Genomic DNA, 27,081 nt, shown 5'->3' with positions numbered 1-27,081 from the left:
CTTTTATTTATCTATGTATTTATTTTTCCTCATGATAAGTATACTCTTTAATCCCCATCACCTATTTCATCCATTCCCACACCTCCCCTCTGGTAACTGCCAGTTTACTCTCTAGTTAAGAGTGTGGATCCTGAGAAACTTAACAGAAACCCATGGGGGAGGGGAAGGAAAAAAAGAGGTTAGAGTGGAAGACAGCCAAAGCATAACAGACTCTTAAAAACTGAGAACAAACTGAGGTTTTATGGGGGGGTGGGAGGGAGGGGAGGATGGGTGATGGGTATTGAGGAGGGCACCTTTTGGGATGAGCACTGGGTGTTGTATGGAAACCAATTTAACAATAAACTTCATATATTGAAAAAAAAGAGTCTGTTTCTTGGTTTGTCTCTCCCTTTATGTCCTTTGCTCATTTGTTTTGTTTTTTAAATTTCCCATGAGTGAAATCATATGGTATTTGTCTTTCTCTGACTGACTTATTTTGTTTAGCATTATACTCTCCAGCCCTACCTATGTTGTTGAAAATGGCAAGATTTTTTTCATTTTTATAGCTGAATAACATTCCTCTGTGTGTGTGTGTGTGTGTGTGTGTGTGTGTGTATTATCCATTCATCTATTGATTGGCACTTAGGCTGCTTCCACACTACAGCTATTGTAAATAATGCTGCTATAAACATAGGGGTGCATTTATCCCTTTGAATTAGTGAGTTTGTATTCTTGGGTTAAATACCCAAACGTGGGATTGCTAGATTGTGGGGCAGTTCTATTTTTAACTTTTTGAGGAAACTTCATACTGTTTTCCACAGTGGCTGCACCAGTTTGCATTTACACCAACAGTGCACGAGGGTTCCTTTTCCTCTACATCTGAGCCAAAATTTGTTTCTTGAGTTTTTTTATTTTAAACATTCTTAGAGGTGTGAAATTATATCTCATTATAGTTTTGATTTGCATTTCCCTGATAATGAGTTATATTTATCATCTTTTCATGTGTCTCTTGGCCATCTGGATGTCTTCTTTGGAGAGATGTTTGTTCATGTCTTCAGCCCATTTTTAATTGGATTATTAGGCTTTTGGGTGTTGTTTTATAAGTTCTTTATATATTTTGGATACTAACCCTTTATTGGATATGTCATTTGCAAATATCTTTTCCCATTTAGTAGGTTGACTTTTAGTTTTGTTGACTGTTTCCTTTGCTGTGCAGAAGCTTTTTGTCTTGATGCAGTCCCAGTGGTTTTTTGTTTGTTTGTTGTTTTTATACAATTTCTGAGTAATTTATTTTTCAAAGGCTAATAAAGTAGAGCTCTGTAATATATTACAGTTTACTACACAATGTTTACATAGAAGATTTTCTGTATTTGGTTGATGTTTGAATATATAGATATAGATATACACACATGCAGACAGACAATATGAATTTTTTATTCTGTTAACTTTGCCTCAGGAGACATATCTAGAAAGATGTTGTTATGGCTGATGTTAGAGAAATTACTGCCTATGTTCTCTTTGATGATTTTTATGGCTTCAGGTCTCACATTTAGGTCCTTGATCAATTTTGAGTTCATTTTGTGTCTAGTATAAGAAAGTGGTCCAGTTTCATTCTTCTGCATGTTACCGTCCAGTTTTCCCAATGCCATTGGTTGAACAGACTTTTTCCCATTGGATATTCTTGTATCCTTTGTCAAAGTTTAATTGACCATATAGTCGTGGGCTCATTTCTGGGTTTTCTATTCTGTTCTATTGATCTATGTATCTGTTTTTGTGCAAGTACCATAACATCTTGATCACTAACAGCTTTGTAATATAAACTTGAAGTCCGGGATTGTGATGCCTTCAGGTTTGCTTTTCTTTTTCAAGATTGCTTTGCCTATTTGAGGTCTTTTGTGGCCATTCAAATTTTAGGAGTGTTTGTTCTGGTTCTGTGAAAAATGCTGTAGGTATTTTGATAGGGATTGCATAAAATGTGTAGTTTGCGTTTGGTACTGTGAACATTTTAACAATATTTGTTCTTCTAATCTGGAGTATGAAATGTCTTTCTATTTCTTTGCATCATCTTTAATTTCTTTCATCCATGTTTTATGGTCATAGGTTCATGAGTTTTCAGAGCATAGGTTTTTTCACCTCTTTGATCAAGTTTATTCTTAGATATTTTATTATTTTTGGTGCAATTGTAAATGGGATTATTTCCTAATTTCTCTTTCTGCTGCTTCATTATTAGTATATAGAGATGCAATTGATTTCTGTACATTGATTTTATATCCTGTGACCTTACTGAATTCATTTATCAGCTTTAGGAACACTTTGGTGGCGTTTTTGGGGTTTTCTATATATAGAAAAAGAAATTTACTTTTTCCTTACTGATTTGGATGCCTTTGATTTCTTTGTGTTGTCTGATTACTGTGGCTAGGACTTCCAGTACTATGTTGAATAAAAGTGGTGAGAATGAAAATCCTTGTTTTGTTCCTGACCTTAGAAAAAAGCTCTTAGTTTCCCCCCATTGAATATGATGTTGGCTGTAGGTTTTTCATAGAGGGCCTTTATTATGTTGAGGTATGTTCCCTCTAAACCTACTTTGTTGAGGTGTTTTTTTTTTTTAAATCATGAATGGATGTTGTACTTTGTGAAATACATTTTATGCATCTATTGAAATATGATATGGCTTTTAACATTTCTCTTATTTATGTGATATATCACGTTTATTGATTTGCAAATACTGAACCACACTTGCATCCCAGGAATAAATCCCACTTGGTCATAGTGAATGTTTTTTTTTTTTTAATGTATTGTTGGATTTGGTTTGCTAATATTTTTTTGAGGATTTTTGCACCCATGTTCATCAGAGAAATTGGTCTGTAATTCTCTTTGTTGTCTATTTATCTGGTTTTGTTATCAGGATCATGCTGGCCTCATAGAATGAATTTGGAAGTTTTCCTTCTATTTTTTAGAAAAGTTTGAGAAGAGTAGATATTAACTCCTTTTTAAATGTTTGGTAGAATTTGCCTGTGAAGCCATCTGGTCCTGTACTTTTATTTTTTTGGTAGTTTTTTTTTATTAGCAATTCAATTTAACTACTAGTAAACAGTCTGTTCAGATTTTCAATTTATTCATGATTCAGTGTTGGAAGATTGTGTTTCTAGGAATTAATATTTTTCATATAGGTTGTGCAATTAATCAACATATAATTTTTCATAGTATTCATTTGCAATTCTTTGTATTTTGGGGGTTTTGGTTGTTATTTCTCCTCCTTCATTTCTAATTTTGTTTATTTGAGTTCTTTCTTTATGAGTCTAGATAGAAGTTTATCCAATATTTTGATCTTTTCAAAGAACCAACTCTTGGTTTCATTGATCTGTTCTATTGTTTTGTTTATTTGTTTCTCTGTAATTTATTTATGCTCTAATCTTTATTATTTCATTCTTTCTGCTGTTTTGGGGCTTTGTTTGTTCTTTTTCTAGCTCCTTTAGGTGTAAGGTTAAGTTGTTTATTGAGATTTTTCTTGCTTCTTGAGGTAAGCCTGTATTGCTATAAACTTCCTTCTTTTTTTTTTTAATTTTTTTGACGTTTATTTATTTTTGAGACAGAGACAGAGCATGAACAGGGGAGGGTCAGAGAGAGAGGGAGACACAGAATCCGAAGCAGGCTCCAGGCTCTGAGCCATCAGCCCAGAGCCCGACGTGGGGCTCGAACTCACAGACTGTGAGATCGTGACCTGAGTTGAAGTCAGACGCTTAACTGACTGAGCCACCCAAGCGCCCCTAAACTTCCTTCTTACAACCATTTCTCTTAACCCCAAAGATTTTGGACCATTGCATTTTCATTTTCTTTTGTCTTCAAGTATTTTTTTATTTCCTCTTTGATTTCTTGGTTGACTCATTCATACTTTAGTAGCATGTTTTTTAAATTTCGTGTATTTGTGCTCTTTCCACATTTTTTCTTGTGGTTGACTTCTAGTTTCATTGCCTTTTAATCAGAAAGATGCATGGTATAACTGATCATTTTGAAATTGTTACGACCTGGTTTATGACTTAATATGTGATCTATTATTGAGTGTTCCATATGCACTTGAAAACAATATGCATTCTGCTGTTTTAGAATGGAGTGTTCTGAATGTATCTATTAAATCCATATGGACCAGTGTGTCATTAAAAGCCACTGTTTCTTTGTTGATTTTCTGCTTAGATTATCTGTCCATTGATGAAAGTGGGGTGTTAAAGTCTCCTACAATTATTATATTACTATGCATTAGTTACTTTTTATTTCTTGTTAACTGGTTTATATATTTGGGTGCTCCTGTCTTCAATGAATAAATATATACTATTGTTATGCCTTGTTGGATTATTCCCTTAAATGACTATATAATGTCTCTCTTTGTCTCTTGTTACAGTGGTTTGGTCTGATATAAGAATGATACCCTGGCTTTCTTTTCACATATGTTTACATGATAAATGTTTCTTTATCCCTTCATTTTCAATATGCATGTGACTTTAGGTGTGAAGTCTCTTATAGGCAGTATATAGATGAGTCTTGTTTTTTAATAAATTCTGTTACCCTATGTCTTTTTATTTAAGCATTTAGTCCATTTACATTCAAAGTAATTATTGATAGGTATGTATTTATTGCCATTTTGTTATTTGTTTTGTGTTTGTTTTGTGGATCTTCTCTGTTACTTTCTATCCTTCCTCTCTTCTCTCAGCATAAGTTCACTTTCTTTAGTGATATACTTGGATTCCTTTCTCTTTAGTTTTTATGTATCTGTGACTGGTTTTTGATTTGTTGTTATGATTAGGTTTGTATATAACATCTTCTTTATACAGCTTTCTATATTATGTTGATGATTGCTTAAGTTTAAACCCATTCTTACTCCTCTCGCCATGTTTTAAGTATATGGTATCATACATTATATTCTTTTATTTTGTGAGTCCCTTGACTGATTTTTACAGATCTACTTATTTTTACTGCTTCGGTGTTTCCTACTTTTCTTACTCTTACTTATGATCTTTCCATTCCACTCAAAGAGTCCCCTTTAACATTTCTTGCAGGGATAGTTTAGTGGTCATGAACTCCTTTAACTTTTGTTTGTCTCAGAAATTCTTTATCTATCCTTGTATTCCAAATGCCAGCCTTCCCAGTTAGAGTATTCTTGACTGCAAAGTTTTCCCTTTCAGCACTTAGAATAAATCATGCCACTCCCCTCTGGCCTGCATAGTTTCTGCTGAACAACCCTCTGATAGCCTTATGGGGTTTCCCTCTAATGTAACTGTTTTCTTTTCTCTTACTGCCTTTAAAATTCTCTATCATTGATTTTTGCCATTTTAGCTACTATATGTCTTGGTGTGGACTTCCTTGGGTTGATTTTGTTGAGGAATTAATCTCTGTGGCTCCTGGATCTGAATTTCTGTTTCCATCCACAAATTCAAGAAATTTTCAGCTATATATCTTCAAATAAATTTCTTCCCCTTTTTCTCTCTTCTCGGGTATTCCCTGTAATGTGAGTGTAATTATGCTTGATGGAGTCACTGAGTTCCCTAAGTCTATTCTCATTTTGTGTCATTTTTTTCTCTAACCTAGTCAACTTCATTACTTTCCATTACTCTTTCCTCCAGGTCACTGATTCATTCTTCTGCTGCTTCTAGCCTGCTATTTATTCCATGTGTTGTGTTTTTAATTTCAATTACTGTGTTCTTCATCTCTGATTGGTTCCCTTTTATCACTTTTTTAAGTGTCTCACTGAAGTCCTCCATTCTTTTCTCAAATCCAGTGAGTATCTTTGTGATCATTACTTTAAATTTTCTACCAGACATATTTCTTATCTCCATTTTGCTTAGTGATTTGCTTGTGATTTTGTTTTATTCACTCATTTGGGAAATATTCTTCTGTTTTCTCATTTTGTCTAACTCTCTGTGTCTGTTTCTGTGTGTTAGGAAAGTCAATTATGTCTTTTGCCCCCGAAAACAGTGGACAAAGCATATGTTTTTAACAAGATGGTACTGGTCCTCTTCCACAGGGGATATGCAGCTGCTGTGGAGACTGGGGTAGCTAGGGCTGCTTTGCAAAGCACACTTGGGCAGGGCATGCAGTTTTAACAAGGTGCATTCATCCTCTGCAGGAGATGACTGGCTGCTGCTGCCACCGAGACCAAGGCCCCACAAACCTCACAATGAGAAATGATCTGGTGGCAAGGTTTGCACCAGTCTTCTGGGGGAAGGTACCCACAGTGCTGGGACTGACTTAGCCCTGGTTGGAGGAGGCTGGGCACAGTGTAAACAAATTAGGTAGTGAAAGCCAGGGTTGTGCTGGTTATAGCAGGTGTCTGTGTGTTATGCTGCTGGGTGGAGGAGGGAAATGACCTCCTTTGTTCCTGAAGAAGACTCTCAGGGAATTCTGAGATTAGTAAATAATTCTTCCTACCAAAGCCCAGGTGTTTTTTAAACTGCTGCCTCTATGCTGTATCTCTGTGGAGTATTTGTTGTGCTGTCTCTTTAAGGCAGGAACTCAGTGTCCTATTGCCCTCCAGGCTCTCCAAAAGCTGAGCCCACTGATTTTTAAAGTTCTAGGCTTTAAATCTCACTAGTTATAAGAACTCAGGAAATTTGGCCCCTATGTTTTTCAAAGCCAAATACTATGGGGATTTATCTTCCCCATGCAGGCTCCACAGTGTGATAATCTGTTTCTGTCCCCTCTCTTCACCCACAGCTCTGTCCTCCCAGAGACCAGACCCATAGGGTTTTGCTCCCCCAACTCTTTTCCTACCTTCTTCTATGGGGCTCCTATTTCTTTACATTTGGTAGTGGAGTTTGTTCTGCCAGTCTTCAGGTCATTTCTGGATTATTTACACTAATGTGAGTGTTATTTATGGTTATATCCATGGGACCAGATGAGCTTATGGTCCTCCCACTTCACTGTCTTCCCCAGAGGTCCTCTTGTTTGTTTTAGCAATAAACTTGATTAAATTCAGCCCACAAGGTTTGATTTGATCTCCATGAGTGGTGATACCCATCTCATTCAGTTTTCAAAAACTTTGCTACATTGCATTTGTTTTATCTCACATGTGTATCACATAGCTAATATATGATAGTCTAAGACTTGAGCCATGGTTTACATATTAGTTCATAGTTCAATTATCAAAGTCTTTGCTGTGTTGCTTTCAGTCTCTCCTATACCTGTGCTACTCAGAATTAGTCTGATGTTGAGGTGGTAGTTTAAACCATAGTGTACTCAAAGCCTTTGGTATGCTGCCTTGTTCCTTTCCTAGGCATGTGCTCAAGGGTGAGCCTATGATTTTTTTTTTTTTGGGTGGGAGGTTCATATACTGAATTAGTGGATCCTTTTCTTTAACAATCTATACTTTTGGATCGCCCTAACTCTCTGGACTGCAGTGGCCCTTTCCCCTTGATTCTCTGGCAACATAGGTTTTTAAAATCAGGGTTTTGGCTGCTTGTGACAGTTCCCCACCATGCAACTTTGCCTTTGAGACAGAACTGGAAGAGAAAAGAACAAACCCAGAAAACTTAATTCCCTATAGACTGCTTCTACAAGTTTTGACTCCCCTTTAAAATCTACTTTTTTTTTCTTTTGTCTGTCTTTCTTTCTTTCTTTCTTTCTTTCTTTCTTTCTTTCTTTCTTTTACTTTTCACAGTCCTTGGGTAATTGCTTTTATATTTTCTTTTTTTTTTAATTTTTTTAATGTTTATTTATTTGTGTGAGAGAGACAGAATGTGAGTGGGGGAGGGGCAGAGAGAGAGGGAGACACAGAATCCAAAGCAGGCTTCAGGCTCTGAGCTGTCAGCACAGAGCCTGATGCGGGGCTCGAACTCACAAACTGTGAGATCACGACCTGAGCTGAAGTCAGATGCTTAAGTGACTGAGCCACCCAGGCGCCCAATGCTTTTGTATTTTCATCCAGAGATTTATTTATAATCAGAGGAAGAGAAAGGCTGTAATACACTTGCTCCACAAGGCCAGAAGCCAGTTTAGTTTAGTTTTAATTTTAGTTTTTTTTACCTTATTTTTCTTGCTGCATAGTGGTTCTATGGTTTGCTTCTACTCTGATCACTGCAAAATAGAGTTACAATAATATTTTGAAGTTTCTTCTTTATTGTGATATTGCTGATCCATTCCTACTACAACAAACCACTCGGCTCAATTCCTAATCTCAAGACTATGTATTTGTACATCATGTCATCCCCACCCACCCTCTAACCCAAGTCTGCAGCCTCAATCAGAGCCTACACTAGACATCAGTTCAGCTTCACTTTTTCTAGCCTCTTTATAAGGAGAGCTCCAGATCTGACCCACAAGTATTCAACCTGCTTTCAGTCACCTCTTTTGTACAGAAAAAAAAATATTTTAGCTTTTTAAATTATTATTTTTTTACTATTATTATGTTTTACTATATTAGTTTTTAAATTTTATGACTGTCTCAATTTTCTCCTTGTTTTAAATACAAGTATATTTAATATACAGTCTTATATTGCTTTTAGTTTTACAGAATGATTCAACAATTCTATACATTACTCAGTGCTCATTATAAATATACTCTTAACCCTCTTCACCTATTTTGCCCATTCCCCCACAGAAACCACCAGTATGTTTCTCTATATTTAAGAGGCTTTTTTTTGGTTTGTCTCTTTTATTTATTTGTTTGTTTCTCAAATTATACACATCATATGATATCATATGGTATTTGTCTTTCTCTGACTTATTTCACTTAGCATTATACCCTCTAAATCCATCTACATTGTTGCAAATGGAAGATTTTATTATTTTTTATGGCTGATTAATATTCCAGTGTGTGTGTGTGTGTACATACCACAACTTGTTTGTTCATTTATCTATAGATGGACAATTTCATTGCTTCCATATCTTGGCTATTATAAATGGTGCTGCAGTGAACATAGGGATACATATATCTTTTTGATTTAGTGCTTTTGCTTTCTTTGGATAAATACCTAGTAGTGGAATTACTGGATTGTATGGTAATTCTATTCTTAAGTTTTTGAAGAATCTCCATACTATTTTTTATAGTGGCTTTCACCAGTTTGCATTCCCACCAATAGTACACAATGGTTCCCCTTTCTTCACATCCTTGCCAACACTTGTTGTTTCTTGTGTTGTTGATTTTAGCCATCCTGTCATGAAGTAATAACTCATTGTGGTTTTAAGTTGCATTTACCTGATGATGAGTGATGTTGAGTACTCTGTACAAGCACTTTTGGCCATCTGTGTGTCTTCTTTAGAGAATTGTCTCTTCGGGTCCTGTGACCATTTTAAATTGTTTTATTTGTTTTTTGGGTGTTGAGTTGTGTAAGTTCTTTATATATTTTTTTGTATTTACACCTTATCAGATACAGCATTTACAAATATCTTATTTCATTCAGTAGGTTGCCTTTTTGTTTTGTTTCCTTCACTGTGCAAAAGTTTGTTTGTTTGTTTGTTTGTTTGTTTGTTTGTTTGTTTTGGTGTAGTCCCCATAGTTTAAGTTTTCTTTCTTTCTTTCTTTCTTTCTTTCTTTCTTTCTTTCTTTCTTTCAACATTTCTTTAAGGAAAAAAGTGTATGTGCCTCTCGTAGCCTCTTCTAATCTATTATGGTCTTGGAAAACATAATATATTTTACATTGGAATCATAAAAAAAAAATCAAGTATTTTTTATGGGGTTCCTGGGTGGCTCAGTCGGTTAAGCATCCGATTTTGGCTTAGATCATGATTTCAGTTTGTGAGTTTGAGCCCTGCGTTGGGATCTTTGCTGACAGCTCAGAGCCTAGAGCTTGCTTCAGATTCTGTGTCTCCCTCTCTCTCTGCCCCTCCCCAGCTGTTGCTCTGTCTGTCTGTCTCTCTCTCTCTCTCAAAAGTAAATAATAAACATTAAAAAAAGTTTTAAAAAATTCAACTATTTTTTTACAGATAATAAAACTAAGGTATAGTTCTAGGCAAAGTAATTAGGCAAGAAACAAAAATAAAAGATATCCAAATTAGAAAGGAAGAATTAAAACCATCATTATTTACATATGACATGAACTATTTACAAATGACATGATACTATATATAGGAAACCCTAAAGACTTCATCCACCAAAAAACTATTAACTAATAAATGAATTCAGTAAAGTTGCAGATGACAAAATCAATATACATAAATACATAAATCTGTTGTGTTTCTGTGCACTAATGACAAACTACCAGAAAAAGAAAATTAAGAAAAAAAATATCACTTACAATTGCATCAAAATAATCATATACCTAGTAATACATTTAACCAAGGAAATGAATGACTTGTACACTAAAAACTATAAGACACTGATGAAAGATATTGAAGATGACACAAATAATTGGAAAGATATTCTGTGTCCATGGATTAGAAGAATGTCCATATTACCCAAAGCAACTACAGATTCAATGCAATCTCTATTAAAATACCAAAAGCATTTCTCACAGAACTATTAGAAAAAATCCTAAAATTTGTGTGGAATCACGAAAGACCCCAAACAGTCAAAGCAATCTTGAGAATGAACAAAGCTGGAGGTAGCATGCTTCCATATTTCCAACTAGACTACAAAGCTATAACAATCCAAACAGTATGATATTGGCATAAAAGCAGACATCTAGATTAATGCAATAGCATAGGAGAGCCTGGGAATAAACCCATACCTATATTGTCAATTAGTTTACAACAAAGGAACCAAAATATACATTGGAAAAAACTAGTCTCTTCAATCAGTGATGCTAGGAAAACTGGACAGCCACATGCAAAAGAATAAAATTTGACCACTGCCTTACACCATACACAAGAAGCAATTCAAAATGGATTAAAAACTTGAATGTAAGACCTTAAACCATAAAACTCCTAGAAGAAAACATAGATGGTAAGCTCCTTGACATTAGTTTTGGCATTGAATCTTTGGATCTGATGCTAAAAGCAAAGGCAACAAAAAGCAAAAATAGAGTAGTGGGACTACATCAAACTAAAAAGCTTCTGCAAAGCAAGGAAAATCAACAAAATGAAAAGACCACCCACTGAATGGGAGAACATAATTGCAAATTATATATGTGTAAGGGGTTAATATCCAAAGTATATAAAGAATTCAATTCTATAGCAAAAGAAACAAACAATTAAAAAATGGGCAAAGGATCTTAACAGACACTTTCTAAAGAAGACATACAAATGGCTAACAGGCACATGAAAAAAAATGTTCAATGATATTAATTACCAGGGAAATACAAATTAAAGTTACCATGAAATATCTCCTCACACCTGTTAGAATGCCTATTATTAAAAAGACAAAAATTCCTTATACACTGTTAGTAGAAATTAAAACTGGCACAGCCACTATGGAAAACATTATGAAAGTTCCTCAAAAAGTTAAAAATAGATCTACCATATTATCCAGCTATTCTACTTCTGGATATTTATCTGATGAAAATTTAAATACTAATTCAAAAAGATATATGCACCCCTATGTTCACTGCAGTATTATTTAGATATAGAAACAACCTAAGTGTTGATAAATGAATGGATAGAAAAGATGTAGCATGCATATATATATATATATATATATATATATATACACACATATACATATGTATATATGTGTATGTATGTATATACATATACATACATACACATATATACACACACATAATGAAATACTACTCAGCCATAAAAAAGGACATTGGCCATTTGTGACAACGTGCATGGACCTTGAAGGTATTATGCTAAGTAAAATAAGTCAGAGAAAGACAAATACCATATTATTTCACTTATGTGTAGAATCGAAAATAAAACAAATGAATAAACAAAAAATACTCATAGACAGGGAGAATAGATTAGTGATTATCAGAGGTCAAAGGAATTATAGAGTAGGAGAAAAGAGTGAAGGGGGTCAATTGTATGGTGATGGATGGTAACTAGACTTATTGTGATGATCACCTTGTAAGGTACACAAATATCAAATTACTATGTTGTATACCTGAAACTAATATAATGTTACATATCAATTTTATCTCAATTAAAAAATATATTTGCTGTACATTCCAGGTACCCCACACTAGATGGACTAGCATAAACATGGGGCTAGTCTTCAAACCTACCAAATGTTAAAAGTTATGAATCTTGCCCAAACAGCCTGCAAAAGAGGGTGTGAGTCAATTTCAAAGATTAGAGCTGACAGAGACTCTTGTAATTTCTGCTCCCCTAAATCACCTGTTTTTTATTTCCCTGGAGAGCTTATCTGTAATCAGTGCTAATGAGGGATGGGGTCACTGAGGAATTCCAGTATCTAGGTCCCCAAGGGTTGTCAAAGACAAATGGAAAGGCTATTAACATAAGAAGAGAACACTCCAGCTCTCAGATCTGTGAAACCCTGTCCCTAAGTCATGGTAGCCCACTCCCTAAGTTCATGTAGCTAGCTATCCATGATAGCTAGTCACATGGGAGCTCATTTCTACCAGTCCGGTGTCTCTCAAGATGACAAGTGTGTACAACAATAAGCGCATGTTCTCCAAAATTCTCAGTGATCTGGAAACAAGAAAATAGAAAAGTTAAGGATTTTTTTCTTCTAGCAAAAGTTCCTGTCCTCAAAGCCTCACTATTCTTAGAAAGACTTTCATTAGAAAGGACTTTTGTACATTATGGCCTATAATTAGATAAGGGGGTAGAGTTGGCTTTTGTTCATAGCATTCATCTCATGAGCTTGTCTCTAAATGGAATTGCGACAAACTTCCACCATAAAACATTTCAGTGTCAGAAAAAAAAAAAATCAGACCTAAGCCAGAGGAAAGTGAATGAAGTATAGGGAGGATGATTAAAACCATGTCAAAGGGAGGGGAGACATAGTTAAAGGAAGTCAGGATATTTAGTCTAGAAAGGAACAAGAAAAGAAAATTTAGGGGTACTGTGATCACGTTCTTTCAATTTCTGATCTCAAATTTCAATCTCAAAGGATTAAGAAGCAAATTTTGTTGGGTGAGTCCAAAGGGCAGTGCTAAAACCGATGTTTATTTTGTGCTAGGGTGGAGCAACTCGAGTTGAGGAACCTACTCTGGTTTCTGCTCAAAGGAGAAAATTCACAATTTCTTGTCAATCTATTTGAAGTCAAACTAGAAAATACAATTTGTTATGAACAACATATTCAATATAAAGACAGTGTTCACTTGCTGACTGGCTTCTATTTAGTCTTTCAGATCAAAACAAGCAGAAATGACATAAGAACTGGTTGATAAGTTCCCCACTAGTGGGAGTACCACTGAGGTCATGTATGTTAATGTAAAGACAGGAGCTTTCAAGCACTTCCAATATCACAGTAAATTTGCAAAAGGAAACAATTCTGTTCATGTTTGGTTTCAAAGGATAACATTGGAAGGAAATTGGATACCCAAAGCAAATAAAGAAAGCACCAAGGAGCATCTGAAAACAATTGTTAAATAAAGTGGGAGTGGGGAGGCCTTCTTATCTCTTCATTAATTCATGTCTCACATTTGTCTCTACCAGGAAGACTATGAAAAGGAGCTAGATTATGAATTGTAGCCCTTATCAGTTCTAGTCTAATTCACTCATCTTTTCATTAAGTTAAATGAAAGAAGAGCAAACTTCTAACCATTCTTTCACACAGAGAATCTGGAGTAGTGAGTGAACACTCCCTTCTATGTCTGGGACCCAGGACCTTAGACTTCTGGGCAACCTTTGTCTATTCTCTTTGTCTTTTTCCCATTTAATCCTTTCTTGCTTTTTCTTTCAATCTTCTTCGCATTATCTCTCTCTCTTCTTTCTTTCCTCCCCCCTTCTTTACACTTCCTCCCCTTTATTTTGTACCACTTCCCTTAATTCTCTTATCCTCCAGATTCTTTCCAAATGGGACAGATATAGAGGAAGAAGGGATTTGGCATCCTGTGTGCTAAACCAGACTTCCCAACTCCCTTTCCCTGCAGCAAAGCCAGGGAAATTTCTGAAGCTTGGGTGAGCCCTAATTCATTGGGAAAGCAGCATCTCGCCACTGTTTCCCTTTTAGCAATCAAGAGGTGCCTTTTAAGTGAAAGTGAATAATTAAAAGAGAGCAGGAGCACCACATTTGCATTAAATCTCCTACATTCCTCAGGCAGCTTATTTCTTGCTACCATTGGGCATCTTTAGTCAGACATTTTTTTGCTTGGATTTACAGTCATAGTTCCTAGTTAAAACAAAAAGGAAATTTGGAATTTAGATTGTCCCATACCCTCATTGTACAAGAGAGCAGCTAAAATGAAAACAGTCTTGTTTAAAGCATTCAGCAAGTCAGGGGCAGAGATCCAGAACCCAAGACTCTTTGTTATAGCCCTTTCCCTTTCCACCTATAGTGACTCCACTGTCCCCTTGGTGGTCTCTTGCAATTTAACTTTACCACCAGTATCTTTCTCCTTTTTTTTTCCTATAGTCTGAGTAACCAGTTTTTAGTCTGCATAACTATCTTACCATTTTACAATTATATTGGTTTAGAAAGTTCTGTATCTAACTATGTCGTACCTAGATAGAATATTGGATTCAAATGTAATTGTGGTCTCTTCCATTAATTAGTTAAGTTTATTTTAGTACTTGAGGGTAGGACAATGATTCTCTAGCCAATAAACCTGGGAGTGTATCTGAAGGGACAAGTCTTCAGGAGGTGTGTTCTGGGTCCTGAAGTGTTGTCTCTTCTCCTTCAAGCATAGAAATGGCAATGAGGTAAGCCTGTGCTCCAAACTATTTAAAACACAGCTCTGGTTTCAAAAGCATATTATTTCCTGATTAAGCTTGGGAGTAAGGTGTGTGTTTGGTGAATTGACTATAGTGCTGATTATTATTAAATGATACTCATAGTTTCTTCTGAAAACATAATGTTTGTGGTTTTGCACAGTGACCTTGAATATACTCAGTTCATGAGTAGAGGAACAGTGTATTAAGCCGAAAAGATGGTTCTGAAAAGTAGCAAGTCAACAATATCTAAAGTACATCTGGGCCAGAACCCAGGACTGGATGAATATAGTGAATATGCTACAGATGAAGTAGGTAGATATGTTCCCTACCTGTCCATAAGATAAAAGAAATAGTGTCATAGATTGTAGTAGTCAGCCTCATTATATATTTATATATAAATATGTATATAAATATGTATATGTATATAAATATACATCAAGTCTTGTGTGGGCTTTATTGGTATTGGCTGGGCTACTGGTGTACTCTACTGGGGTTTGGTATACTGATCTAAACTGGGATTATTTGAATTTAATATAATGATGGGGTCTTTGCTAGGCTGGCATAGGCTTCCCTGTGTTCTATCTGAGGAATTCTGGAGTGTGTGGGCTAGTCTGGGCTGCAATGGGGTAAGCAGGGCTGACTGAAGCAGGAAAAGAGAAGCCTAGTAATGAAATAACTTCACTTCTCTGGGTATCATTTTCCAACTTGGTAAATATGTGATGAGATTTATCCATCCATACTAAAAATGTTCAGTGAGTACCATGTGAATAACAGGGTCCTTTTCAATGTACTAAGAATACAGAGATAAGAAAACAAAGACACTGCCATACAGGAGCTTTTGGGTAAGGTGGGGGAGGCACACAAGTAAACAGACAGTTACAGTAAAGAAAAATAAATGCAAAGACCATTTATCAGGTGATATCAGTCATTTTCAACTCTCAGTCATTTAACCCAACTAAAGTTCATTTCTCATTCATGCAAAGTCTGTTGTGGATCCAGGCAACTTTCCAGGGCAGTTGTCCTTCATGTGTTGGCTCATCACCAGGCTGTTTCAATCTTATGGTAGCTCTAGAATAACATGTTTCCATGGTCTCACACTGGACATTAATTGTTCCAGCCAGAGAGTGACACATATAACTTCCCCCCACAACCAAAATCCGTTACGTGGCCTCTCCCTACATTAAGAGGGCAGGGGAGTGGGAAGGCAATCATTCCATGTTTATGGAAGTATTAGAGTTGGATATTAGAACATTGGTAACCTACCACAGGTATGGGTAATCCCAATGTGAAAGTCTAGCACATAATAATGTCAGTGATCTCTCAGGGCTCTTAAACTTTGGGGATTCTGTTGTTCTTTTTTTTAAAAAAAATTTAATGTTTATTTATTTTTGACAGAGAGACAGAGCATGAGTGGGGGAGGGGTGGAGAGAGAGGTAGACACAGAATCTGAAACAGGCTCCAGGCTCCAAGGTATCAGCACAGAGGCCGATGAGGGGCTCAAACTCATGGACTGTGAGATCATGACCTGAGCTGAAGTTGGATGCTCAACCAACTGGGCCACTCAGGCGCCCCGGGGATTCTGTTGTTGTTCTTAGTGATATCTAAAGGGATAAACTTTTACCTGTACCTAACATGTTCTCTGAAGAAATATTACAGGTTTTCTTATCACTGTCAAGTATACTTTCTCAGAAGTAGCAAGTTAGTTGTCATTTGGAGTACTGTGTTGGACTCTCTCTGAGATGAGGGAACTGACATTCATGACACTCTGCTTTCCCACTTTCTCTGGCCTAGATGCAGTAACTGAAGTGAAGACTGACATCTATGTAACCAGTTTTGGCCCTGTGTCGGACACTGACATGGTAAGTATAGTTCCTGCAAAGGTAAAAGTGAAAGATGATACAAAAGATCAAAGAAAAGAAATTAGGGTTTGTAGCTATGTTCTAAGGAGTAGTCTTGTCTTATGTATTCCCTATGCTCACCATCCTGCATTTGGTGAAACTCATCTTTTCCCCTGCTCTCCCCACCTATTCACATATAAAGCATATCCCCTCATCATGAATACCCTTCCTTTATTTCCATAACACATCTATCAAAATTCAGCTTGTCTCCCTAACCTCAATTAAATTTTCCTTGATGTCTCCCTTCACATTTTCTAGCACTACACACATATTAGCAGAGATAGGTCATGTGAGGAGAGCACTGCGGTGGGGACTCTCAGTCAAGCAGTCTGTAGTATCATCCAAGAAGTCTGCTCCTTGCAAACAGGCCCTATTCTCTGGGGACACGGACTGAACATGGTGATGCAAAATGTTTGGAGGAAGAGTCAAAACCACTTCTGAAAACTGATCCTTCTACAGATGTGAGCAGGGGAGAGCTTTAGAGCAGATTCAAGGAATAAGTCAGGGCATAGCAGAGCTACTAAAGGGAGACTCATGAGCTCTCTTCAAGGACTTCTTCCATTATCCCTTGCTGACAAAGCAAAGAATGTAGTTTGTGGAGAGTTGAGGCAGGAGACCCCATCAGGACCATCTGATCAATATCTACTAAGTGTCAGATATTTGATTGAATAATTATCATGTAAGGAAATAAATAAGCTATTATCTTCCCAGTATGCCTGGCAGTTATTAGATGCTCAATGAATTTTTGTTGAATGAGTGACTTTGTATGGCAAATAAAAATCTTAAAGTCAGAAAAAAATGTCCTAACAATATGAAATGCCCCCAAAATATAAAATGTCCAAAAATATGAAATGTCAATGTTTGCTACTTGGATTCTTTTCTATGTATCTTCCATGGGACTACTACTTAAGCAGGAGACAATCTTCTTTAGGCCTGTTGGGTAGATACAAACAGTTGTACAAGTACATGATAGAGTTTGCCTTGATAGACAGAATGATTGAGTAGATTTGAGTAGAGAAATAAAAATATACAGGTGTTGTTTTAGAATGATTTAGCAGTCTGTATAGCATTCTAGCAGTCTGTATAGGATGAACTATTAAGGGAAAAGACTGGAGGCTGAGGGTTGGTTTAGGTATATTGATTTTACCTGGCACTTCCTTCAATTAGGCAAGGTCTACAAGTCAGTTGGAGAAGCAGGCTCATTTTCAGCAGAGGGAGTTATGAGTTGGTTGTGAGGCAAGGCCTGAACTTTATCTTTCAAGTGTGGAAAAAAGAGGATACAGAGAAATGGCAGGCTCCTTTTGTACACCTTAAGGGCAAGTACCAAGTCTTCATGGCTTCCCTGGTACTTAATAGAGTACTTGACACATAGGTAGAGTTCAGTAAGGGGCATGTTTGATGTATAAGGAGTGGAGGAGATGGGTCTCTCAAAGGGGCATCAGGAAAACCTGTATGTCTAGATTGTTCCATCACAACCTATTGACTACTAATGCCCACAGCTTCAGATCCAAGCATGCATTAAAACTATTATCAATTGGTCATTCAACAAGTACTCCTTAGAAGGCCAACTCTGCATTAAGGAGCTCTAGAGACCCCTATATTCAGAGAACTTATAGGCCATTGGAGGTAACTAGATTCACCAGGGTATGAGCTCTCTCTTTGTATTTCTGGGAACTAGTGATGGATTAGGATTTTTACAAGAAAATGACTGAAGCTACTCTTTGAACACATACACACTCTCACTCATGTGCCAGTATCCACAAATTCATTCAGACAAATGTACATGCACACAAGAAAATACATACAGAATAAAAATAGTCCAATCCTATCCCGAGTACTTCATGAACACATGTGTGTAAACAGATATCTAAATCCAGGGATACTACAGAAACACACATATGCAACAGTTACCCAAACCAGATACTCTCCCTGCTCCTACTGCACCCAAGCAGGCACACATGGGTATGCAGAGGCTGGAGACATTTTAAGCAATCCATATTTTCTATCTCTTGAAGTTTAATATTCCACTTGCTTCTTTGTTTTTCTCCCTCATGATTAAACAGAAGCAACAGAACAGCTTTCTTGATAGGGAAGGCAGCAGAATTAGATCAAATACATTTCAGGTTATTTTTAGCTACACTTCCATCTTGTTACAAGTCAGAATGGCTATGATCTGGCTGGGAAATACATTTATTGTGTTTTTAACAATTTGTTCTTCCTGTACTAATTAGTATACTGTGGCAATTGACCCTGGGTCAGGGATGACTTTGGATGAAGCATCACAGACTTGTCTGGCTTTAGTAACTAGCTGAAGCAATAACCCAGGCTCCCCTGAGACTACAGGCTGCTTGGGTAAGTAGATGAAAATTAGAGCTGGCTGGATTCTTGACTCACTTCCAGCCAAATGGAATTTTGGTCCAGAATACTTTCCTAAAGAAATAGAAACATATTTTTTGTTCCTAAAGAGGAAAAATTGTGGTGCCACTTTGAGTATTGAAACAGCATCACCCATAACCCTTTGCAGCTATTGTTCTCCTTGCTCAAGCACTGTTCCCCACAGACACAGATTCTGAGTTTTACAAAAAGCTCCATGAAAGGCCATATCTCTTTTGTTAATCTCAGTACCACCAATACCTAATCAATGTTTGACACTTGGTAGACTCTCAACCATTTGTTAAATGCAAGAATAAATGAGATGAAACAAATTAAATTTGAGGGGGAAATTATGACTGTTTTCCTCCACTTGACTGAGTTTGTCAAGGTAGAGAACATATCAGGTACATTTCTGTATCTCTAGCATCTAGCATAGAACCTGACACAGGTCTTTTGTAAGTGTTTATTGAGATGATATGAAACATTAGTAGCAAGCCCTGTAGACAAAGAGTAAAAGTAGCTTTCTTCGGGAGACACTATCCAGTAGCAAGACTAGTGAGTCAATAATTGATGACTCTAAGCTTTGGGCTGCTAATTTTGGTGGCTTCTCCATGTATGAACTTAAGGAGCTATGACAATAGGGAATCAGGCATAAATGAAAACAAACAGCAGTAGATGTTTCTAAGGGAAAACTCAGAGAAAGAAAATTTATTAAAGAGTACAGGATGTAAATTGAAAACTGATTACAGTGGGAATTTTACAGGCATCACAAATGAAAAGATTTGTTAACCATTTGTAACAAATAAAGGTTGATGGTTAAAAAAAATACATGCTGCTTCTCAGCAGTAATACCAATCCTATACCCGTGGTCTCCCGGGAGAGAAAGAGAAAAAGGGATACAATCCCAACTTGAATTAACTAAGGCAATGTGCCCCTTCATGACTTTCTACTTTAGAAGAGTTTATACCATTTTCTCAATTGGTGTATGGGAAGATGGTGTAGTGGCAATGAGGGGAAGGCTGCAAAAGATTTAGTGAAAATGCAGTTTAATTGCCACTTCTCTTTCAAATTGGGTATGTCCATTTCTTACCAGCGAGCAATGGTCTTGGAAAGTATAAATTTTCCCTGGTCTCCCAAGATCCTTTGAATTAGAATCCAAAAAGAGTTGGATACTGGCTTAAAAATGGAATGCTATGCATATGGCCAGTGATTGGAAAAGAAAGTAGAAAAGTCACTATTGATATTTTCTAAGAGAGTAGATCTTAGGTGTTCTCAGCACACACGCGCACGCACACACACACACACACACACGTGACTATGTGAAGTGATGTGATAATTTGTGGTAATAACTTCATAATGTATACATGTATTAAACTATCACATTACACACTTTACAATCACATTCTACAACCTGAAGATGTACAATTTTTAGTTGACACTCATACCTCAATAAAGCTTGAAAAAAAAAAAAGAAATATACCAGCTGAGAAAAACTTTGGATTCTCTCCTGGTCCAAATCACTTTCTGACAAAATTTCCACTCTAACTCCCATCCTAAGGCTCCAGGTTTGGACATGTCATAGGTTCAGGGTCTTGAATTATGTATTTAATAAATATCTATCTGAATGTGCTGATAAAGATAGTGAGAAAATAAGGAGGACAAAGAGTAATAATGTTAGTAGAGTCCGAATGAGAACAACTAGGAAACAAAATGCCAGTTTTAAGTATTGTCAACTTCACTCTCTTCCCAGGAATACTTTCATTGTTCAGATACTTGCTAGGTAACAACTGCCACCTGCCACTTGTCAACAGAGAAACTTCCTAGGATATACAGTGGACAACAAGGTAATGATGCAAGTAGTAATATAGTAAAAGAACTAATCATATAGCCTATTGAAAAAAATTAGAGGCTTGGGAAATAAGAATTCATAAAAGATATTATAATCATAAGTCTTGATAATATAAGGCATATATTTTGGTCTGACAGCTGCTTTTGAAAATCATGCAGTTACCGGAGTATCCAAAGACCACACAGTAAAAAAAAAAAGGTTGTATTGATTAAAAAGAAAGTAGAGCAGGGACCTCTTTCCTGGTGGCAGTGGGCTTGAAATTACCTGTTTCCCCCAAAGCACTGAAAAAGTGGCTATGTTCACTTCAAGCCCTCACTTACTGGCGGTCTGAGGCACAGAATTAAGGGGAGACTCTGTCTGTTTTGAAAGCCTCTTGGGCTGTCCGTTTCCCCCTCTTCCATTGGATAACATATTCCCAGATGCAATATAGAAAGGAGTCCAAGTCCGTGGGGTTTTGCTTAGGAGTCCAAACCAATAATCTCCTGGGCTACTTTTATGTAAAATAGGCTAATCAGACTATCTCAAGACCTAAATGCAACTGAAAAGGGCAGGTGGATTATCATTCTTCAAAATTCAGAATGATAATAAGACAAAGAGCAAAGGGAAGTCCAGATGGCCAAAATAAGGGAGGAGTGGCCTGTGAGGCAGTGACAATACCTTCACTGTAATGCTGTTGTCAGCTACCTTGGGCTCAGACCCTGCTAAAGTTAAATCACCCTTGCAGGCCCTTTGTGGGAACCTGCTTTGATACACTGAACAGTGTTAGAGAGTTGAAGACATTCAGGGTCTAACACCAAAGCAAAAATTCTTCCCCAAGAGGTACATGTCATCTCTGCCAAGTGTAGTGCTTTTCTCAGGAGGCAGATTTGGGCTTATTATCTGGAATATTTTCTTTAAATGCCTCACAAAACGATGAAATTTATTTGTCAATTTGGAAGCCATCATTCTTGAAGAGTATGCAAAGGTTCAATTTACAAGGAAGGAATTGATTGCATTTCTAGAATGGTCAGGTCAAAATTGATTGCTTTTGGCCAAAGGTCATGGGATACTTATGGAGCAAATAATCACTATGTGATTTTCCCCAATAGTTCTGACTGAACAGAAAAAAATATATTAAAAATTGGAGACCCATCACCTAGCTTTTTAAAAATCTTAAACATTTTAGCATATTTTTTCTTTTTGTTTGTTTAGGGTTTTTTTTTTAATTTTATTTTTTATCTTTTAAAATTTACATCCAAATTAGCATATAGTGCAACAATGATTTTAGGAGTAGATTCACTAAGCATATTTTTTCTCATAATAAAAAATCTTTAGAGATACAGGTAAAGTTCCCTATGTACCTTATCCTGATCCCATTTCTCTCTCTCTCCCCCTCCTTAGAGATAATTACAATAATGAATTTTTTGGTCACTTCCAAACATACTCTAGACTTATACCTAGACTTATTATATAACATACAATAGCAAATATTACAATAAATAACATATAGTGGTTTTCATACTATAAGTATATTTCAAACTATAAAATGCAGCAGTTTGTATATTATTTTACAACTTATTTTTTCAAGCATGTATTGGATGGTTCCCAAGTCTTCTATTCTTTTTGATGCATTTAATTCTAATTCATTTATTGTAACTGTTATAGACTTTACAATGTATGCATATTTTTATTCATACATTTGTCCAATTATATTGCCACTGTGCATTTAGGCTCTTTCCAAATTTTTGCTATTAAAAACACCAATACAAAAAACATTCTTATGTGTGTCTTATTGAGAATATGTTTGAGTTTGTTTCTGTAGGGTATCAACTTATAGATAAAATTTTTTATTTGTAGGGATTTTACATTTTTAACTTTTTTCAGATAGGGCCACATTACTCTCTTGATGGGTTTTACCAATTTATAAGTCCACTGGTAGCATATGAAAGGTCCATTTCTCTGCACTTTTGCTAATACTTTCTGTTGTTACACATTTTTTGCCATTCTGTTAGGTATGAAATCATGTCTAATTGATATTATTTGCACTTTCCTGGTTATCTTTGAGGGTAAGCATCCTTTTTATCCAATATGGCCATTAAAAACAAGTTGCCTTTGCCACCACCTCTATTACCACCACAGCAAAAGTAGAAACTCCATGCTGATCCTATTTCTTCATGTTGATACTTCTGAATTGAAGTGTCCTGTGGGATGTGTGTGTGTGTATATGTGTGTGTGTGTGTGTGTGTGTGTGTGTGTGTGTGTGAGAGAGAGAGAGAGAGAGAGAGAGAGAGAGAGAGGTGTTTCTTAGATCACTAGTCTAACTCCAAGAAACACTGATAATTTATTTTGATTCCTAATTTAGGAAGACAGAACTCATAATATGAGAATTTCTGCAAGATTTTATAGGAAGGCCAAACAAATGATAGTGAACAGTAATCAATATGATGATAGATAGATATATAGATCTATTCTGCATTTTATTACTAGCTTTGTAAGGTATGTATGTGTGTGTTATAAATGTATTTCAAATCTTGCAACTTCTCTTTTGTCACCTATTAAGATGATTGCATGATTTTTCTCTTTAATCTCTTAATGCAGTTAATTCCATTGATAAGATTTTCTAAATATTAGGTCATCTTTACATTTCTTGAAAGAATTAAACTTGATAAAGATTTTTAAATACATCTATTGGTTTGTTTATTATTTTATTCATGATTCTTTGTATCTGTGTTCATAGGAGTTCCCAAATTAAACCACTTCTCCTTACCTTAACTGATAGTACTTTGGTTCAGGCCCCCATTGCCTCTAGCATACCCAGCTGCAAAAAGCCCCTAACTGATTCCCCTGCCTCTATTCTTGTCATACTATAATCTATTCTCTACAAGATGGTAGTGATGATATATAACACACACACACACACACACACACACACACACACACACACAATACTTTAATGGAGCCTCATGTATCCATCACCCAGTTCAAAAATTAACAGTTTTTGGCAAATCTTATTTCATCTGTATTCCTACCCCTCCCCACAACTGTTCCTCTATTTTGTCTCTTTTTCTTTATTAAACTTATCAGAAGTTTTCTATATTGTTATTTTCAAAGTAGCCTGTTTTGAGTTTTGTTCATCGTGTGTATTATTTCTTTTTTGTTTTCTGTTTTACTGATTTTTGCATTTGTCTGCATCATTTTTTTCTTTCATCCTTCCTTCCTTCTCTCCCTCTCATCCATCCATACTCCTTCTTTTTTTCTTATTAGAAGTTCATCAGATCCTCACCATCTATGGCCCAGACAGAGGAGCACACAGTGTGGGGACTGACACACACATCATGAGCAGTGAGAGGAAGTAGAGGCAGCAGGGTGACTCCAGGGAGTCCATGGATGGTTGGAGGTGCAAGGAGAGTGGGAAACAGGGGCAGAGACCAGAGATGCTCCTGCCACTACTGCACCCCCTGTCTTCCCCACAAATGTCAATTATCTTTTTCTTCACTTTACTTGGAGTACTCTGTGGTCCTTCTGGTTTCTTTAGGTAGATTAGTTTTGGCTTTTACTTTTTTTAAGGCTTTCTTTAAGGCTTCTTTACAGCTATGAATTTCCTTCCAAGTACCACTTGAGTGTACTACTACAAGATTTCTTATTTTATAAGTATTTTTTTATTGTTGTTTAGCCTTAAGTATTTTCTTCTTCTTTTTTTTTAGTCTTAAGTATTTTCCAGTATCCTTTATGTTTTTTTCTTTGCTTCTTGAAATTTTTACAGTGAGGTTTTCAATTTTCAAATGTAAAACTTTGTTATTAATTTCTAATTTATTGCCTCATATTGAAAAAAGATGGTATGGAGGTTATGAAATATTTCTGTGTCTTGAGATTTGCTTTATGACTTAGCATTTGATCACTTGTTTTTGGTAAAAAAAATTATGTTTTACTAAGTGTTAGGTAGATAAAGGATATCTATCTATCTATCTATCTATATATCTATATTAGCCCATCTTGTCAACTGGTTGTTTACATATTTTAATCACACAAATTTTTGGTCTGATTGTTCTTCCATTTTTTTAGAATCTAAGGTTTGTTACTTTCTCTTCATAATTCAATTTTTACCTTATGTATTTTGAGTCCACATTTCTTACACATAAAAATTTAGAGTTGTTATTTTTCCACTGAAGATACTTTGTTTTTAATGTAATGAGATATTTTATCCCAAAGAAAAAATGTTTATCTTACAGTCCACTCTGTCTGTACTTTATAGTTTTACCACTTTATTTTGATAGGATTTGCCCATATATATTTCTATTACTTTACTGTTAACCTGTGTTTTTATGTTTATTTAGGTGTACCCTTGTGTGTGTGCATATATATATATATATATATATATATATATATATATAGTATGTGGCTATACTGTTTATTTAACCTTAGAGTATATTAAGTTTCTACTATCTTATGTATTCTTTTTCCCATGTTTTTTCATGCTTTATTTTTTTCTTGTTTTCTATAGAATGAAGCATTTTCTATATTCCTAATTGTTTTTTGCTACTATTTTGTAAGTTTTACATTTTGTTTCTAGTACATTCTTTAATGGTTACTTTAAATGTTTACATACATACATGACCTAAAGTTTAATATCTTCACTCTCCTCCCAAATAATGCAATAATGCATTAACCAACATATTCCTACTCCCTCCTTCCATAGGTTTACTTTAGTTATTTATTTTACCTAGTTTTTATAGTCCTTATTATTATTTGTAGAGAGCCATTATTTGTTTACCCATAAGTTTATTAATACTTGTGCTCACTATTCCTTCTTTCATCTTGCTGCAGCTTAAAAATTTTTTTAACATTTATTCATTTTTTGAGAGTGAGAGGGACAGAGCATGAGCAGGGAATGGGCAGAGAGAGAGGGAGACACAGAATCAGAAGCAGGCTCCAGACTCCAAGCTATCAGCACAGAGCCTGATGTGGGGCTCGAACTCACAGGCGGCGAGATCATGACTTCACCTGAAGTTGGACACTTAACCGACTGAGCCACCCAAGCACCCCTTTCTTGCTGCTGGTTTAATTTTCAACTACATAAAAAAACTCATTTTAGTAGTTCTTTTCATGAGGATTCATTCAATCTTTTATTTGTAAAAAAATATTTATACTTTCGGAAGCTCTTTGGTAGAAAGGGGTGCAAGATGGTGGAGTAGGAGGACCCTAGGCTCACTCCTTCCCATGTTTACAACTAGATATCATTTGCATCCAAGCCAATAAACTAGAGAGTGATCCAAAGACTGGCAGAACAAACTCCACTAAATGTAGGCAAGAAGTGCATCAGAAAAATTAGATGGGCAGAACCAGTGTGGTAGGGAGATGTCTGTAGAAGGGAGGGAACTGTGATCATGGAGAGGGCAAAGCACCAGGGAGCCCACACAGGGAAAGTGAATCCCCATAATGTCTGGTCTTAAAAACCAGGGGAGTGAATTCCATGAGTTTATATAACAGTGGGACTTAGAGCCTGGAGCCTTAAAAGTCAACTGACTCAGCACTGGGCAAGCAGGGAGGGCAAGTGAGAGCCAGGTCACTACCCTTAAAGAGACAACAGATAGAGGAAAGGCAACATAGATGTGACAGCTTGCACAATTGGAAGGAGATCTGTTCATACTGATTTTGGAGTATATTGTATATTGGGGGACCTCTCTGGGAACAAAGGAGCTGGCAGGCACCTTATTCCTACCCCACTCTGCAGCATAAACTTAGAGCCACTTGTGAGAAGTGGCACTGCACAGACACTTGTGACTTAACCTAGAAGTGTGCCCTACCCACGAGTTCTCCAGAGGACTGGCCCACTTCAAGCCCACTAGCCTCTGACCTGGATTTAGCACAAATTTTGTTAGTACAACACATGCCCTGTGCAGCCACTGCCTCCCTGTGCTGCATCCCTGAAGCCACCATGCTTGGGGGTTCTTGCCTAGAGCTACTGGCTTAGTGCAAATTTTCTTAATGCCATGTGCACACCCTGCCCAGCTGCCATGTGCACAGATACCTTGTGTTCCTGGCCACCACTGATGCTGCATGCCACACCCCTGGATGTTTCTGTGCTTTGGGGGCTCAGTCTAGGACTAGTAGCTTAGTGTAAATTTTGCTAATACCACCACCCTACCTCTAAGCCCTCCTACGGTCATGTCTCCTCAAAGCCAGCCTGCCTTGGTCTCATGAACACAAGCAAGCAAAGCCCACAACAGGCAGAGAGTCAGTGAAGAAGTCTGGGTTGAAAGGGAAAGCTACTCAGACACAATAGCAGGATGC

The 27,081-nt window shown here is 36.4% G+C and overlaps 1 protein-coding gene across 1 annotated transcript in view; it reads left to right on the top strand.

The window, feature by feature from the left end:
* GABRA3 (gamma-aminobutyric acid type A receptor subunit alpha3) overlaps positions 1-27,081 on the top strand; it is a 197,558-nt gene that overhangs the window by 85,828 nt on the left and 84,649 nt on the right. The window contains exon 3 of the mRNA XM_049643308.1: positions 16,483-16,550. Within this exon, the coding sequence (XP_049499265.1) occupies positions 16,483-16,550 (68 nt within the window). The remainder of the gene's footprint in view (positions 1-16,482; positions 16,551-27,081) is intronic.

Source organism: Panthera uncia, chromosome X (genome assembly GCF_023721935.1).
Source record: "Panthera uncia isolate 11264 chromosome X, Puncia_PCG_1.0, whole genome shotgun sequence".
In the NCBI taxonomy this organism is placed as follows: domain Eukaryota; kingdom Metazoa; phylum Chordata; class Mammalia; order Carnivora; family Felidae; genus Panthera; species Panthera uncia.
This window is presented reverse-complemented; position numbering and strand designations above follow the sequence as displayed.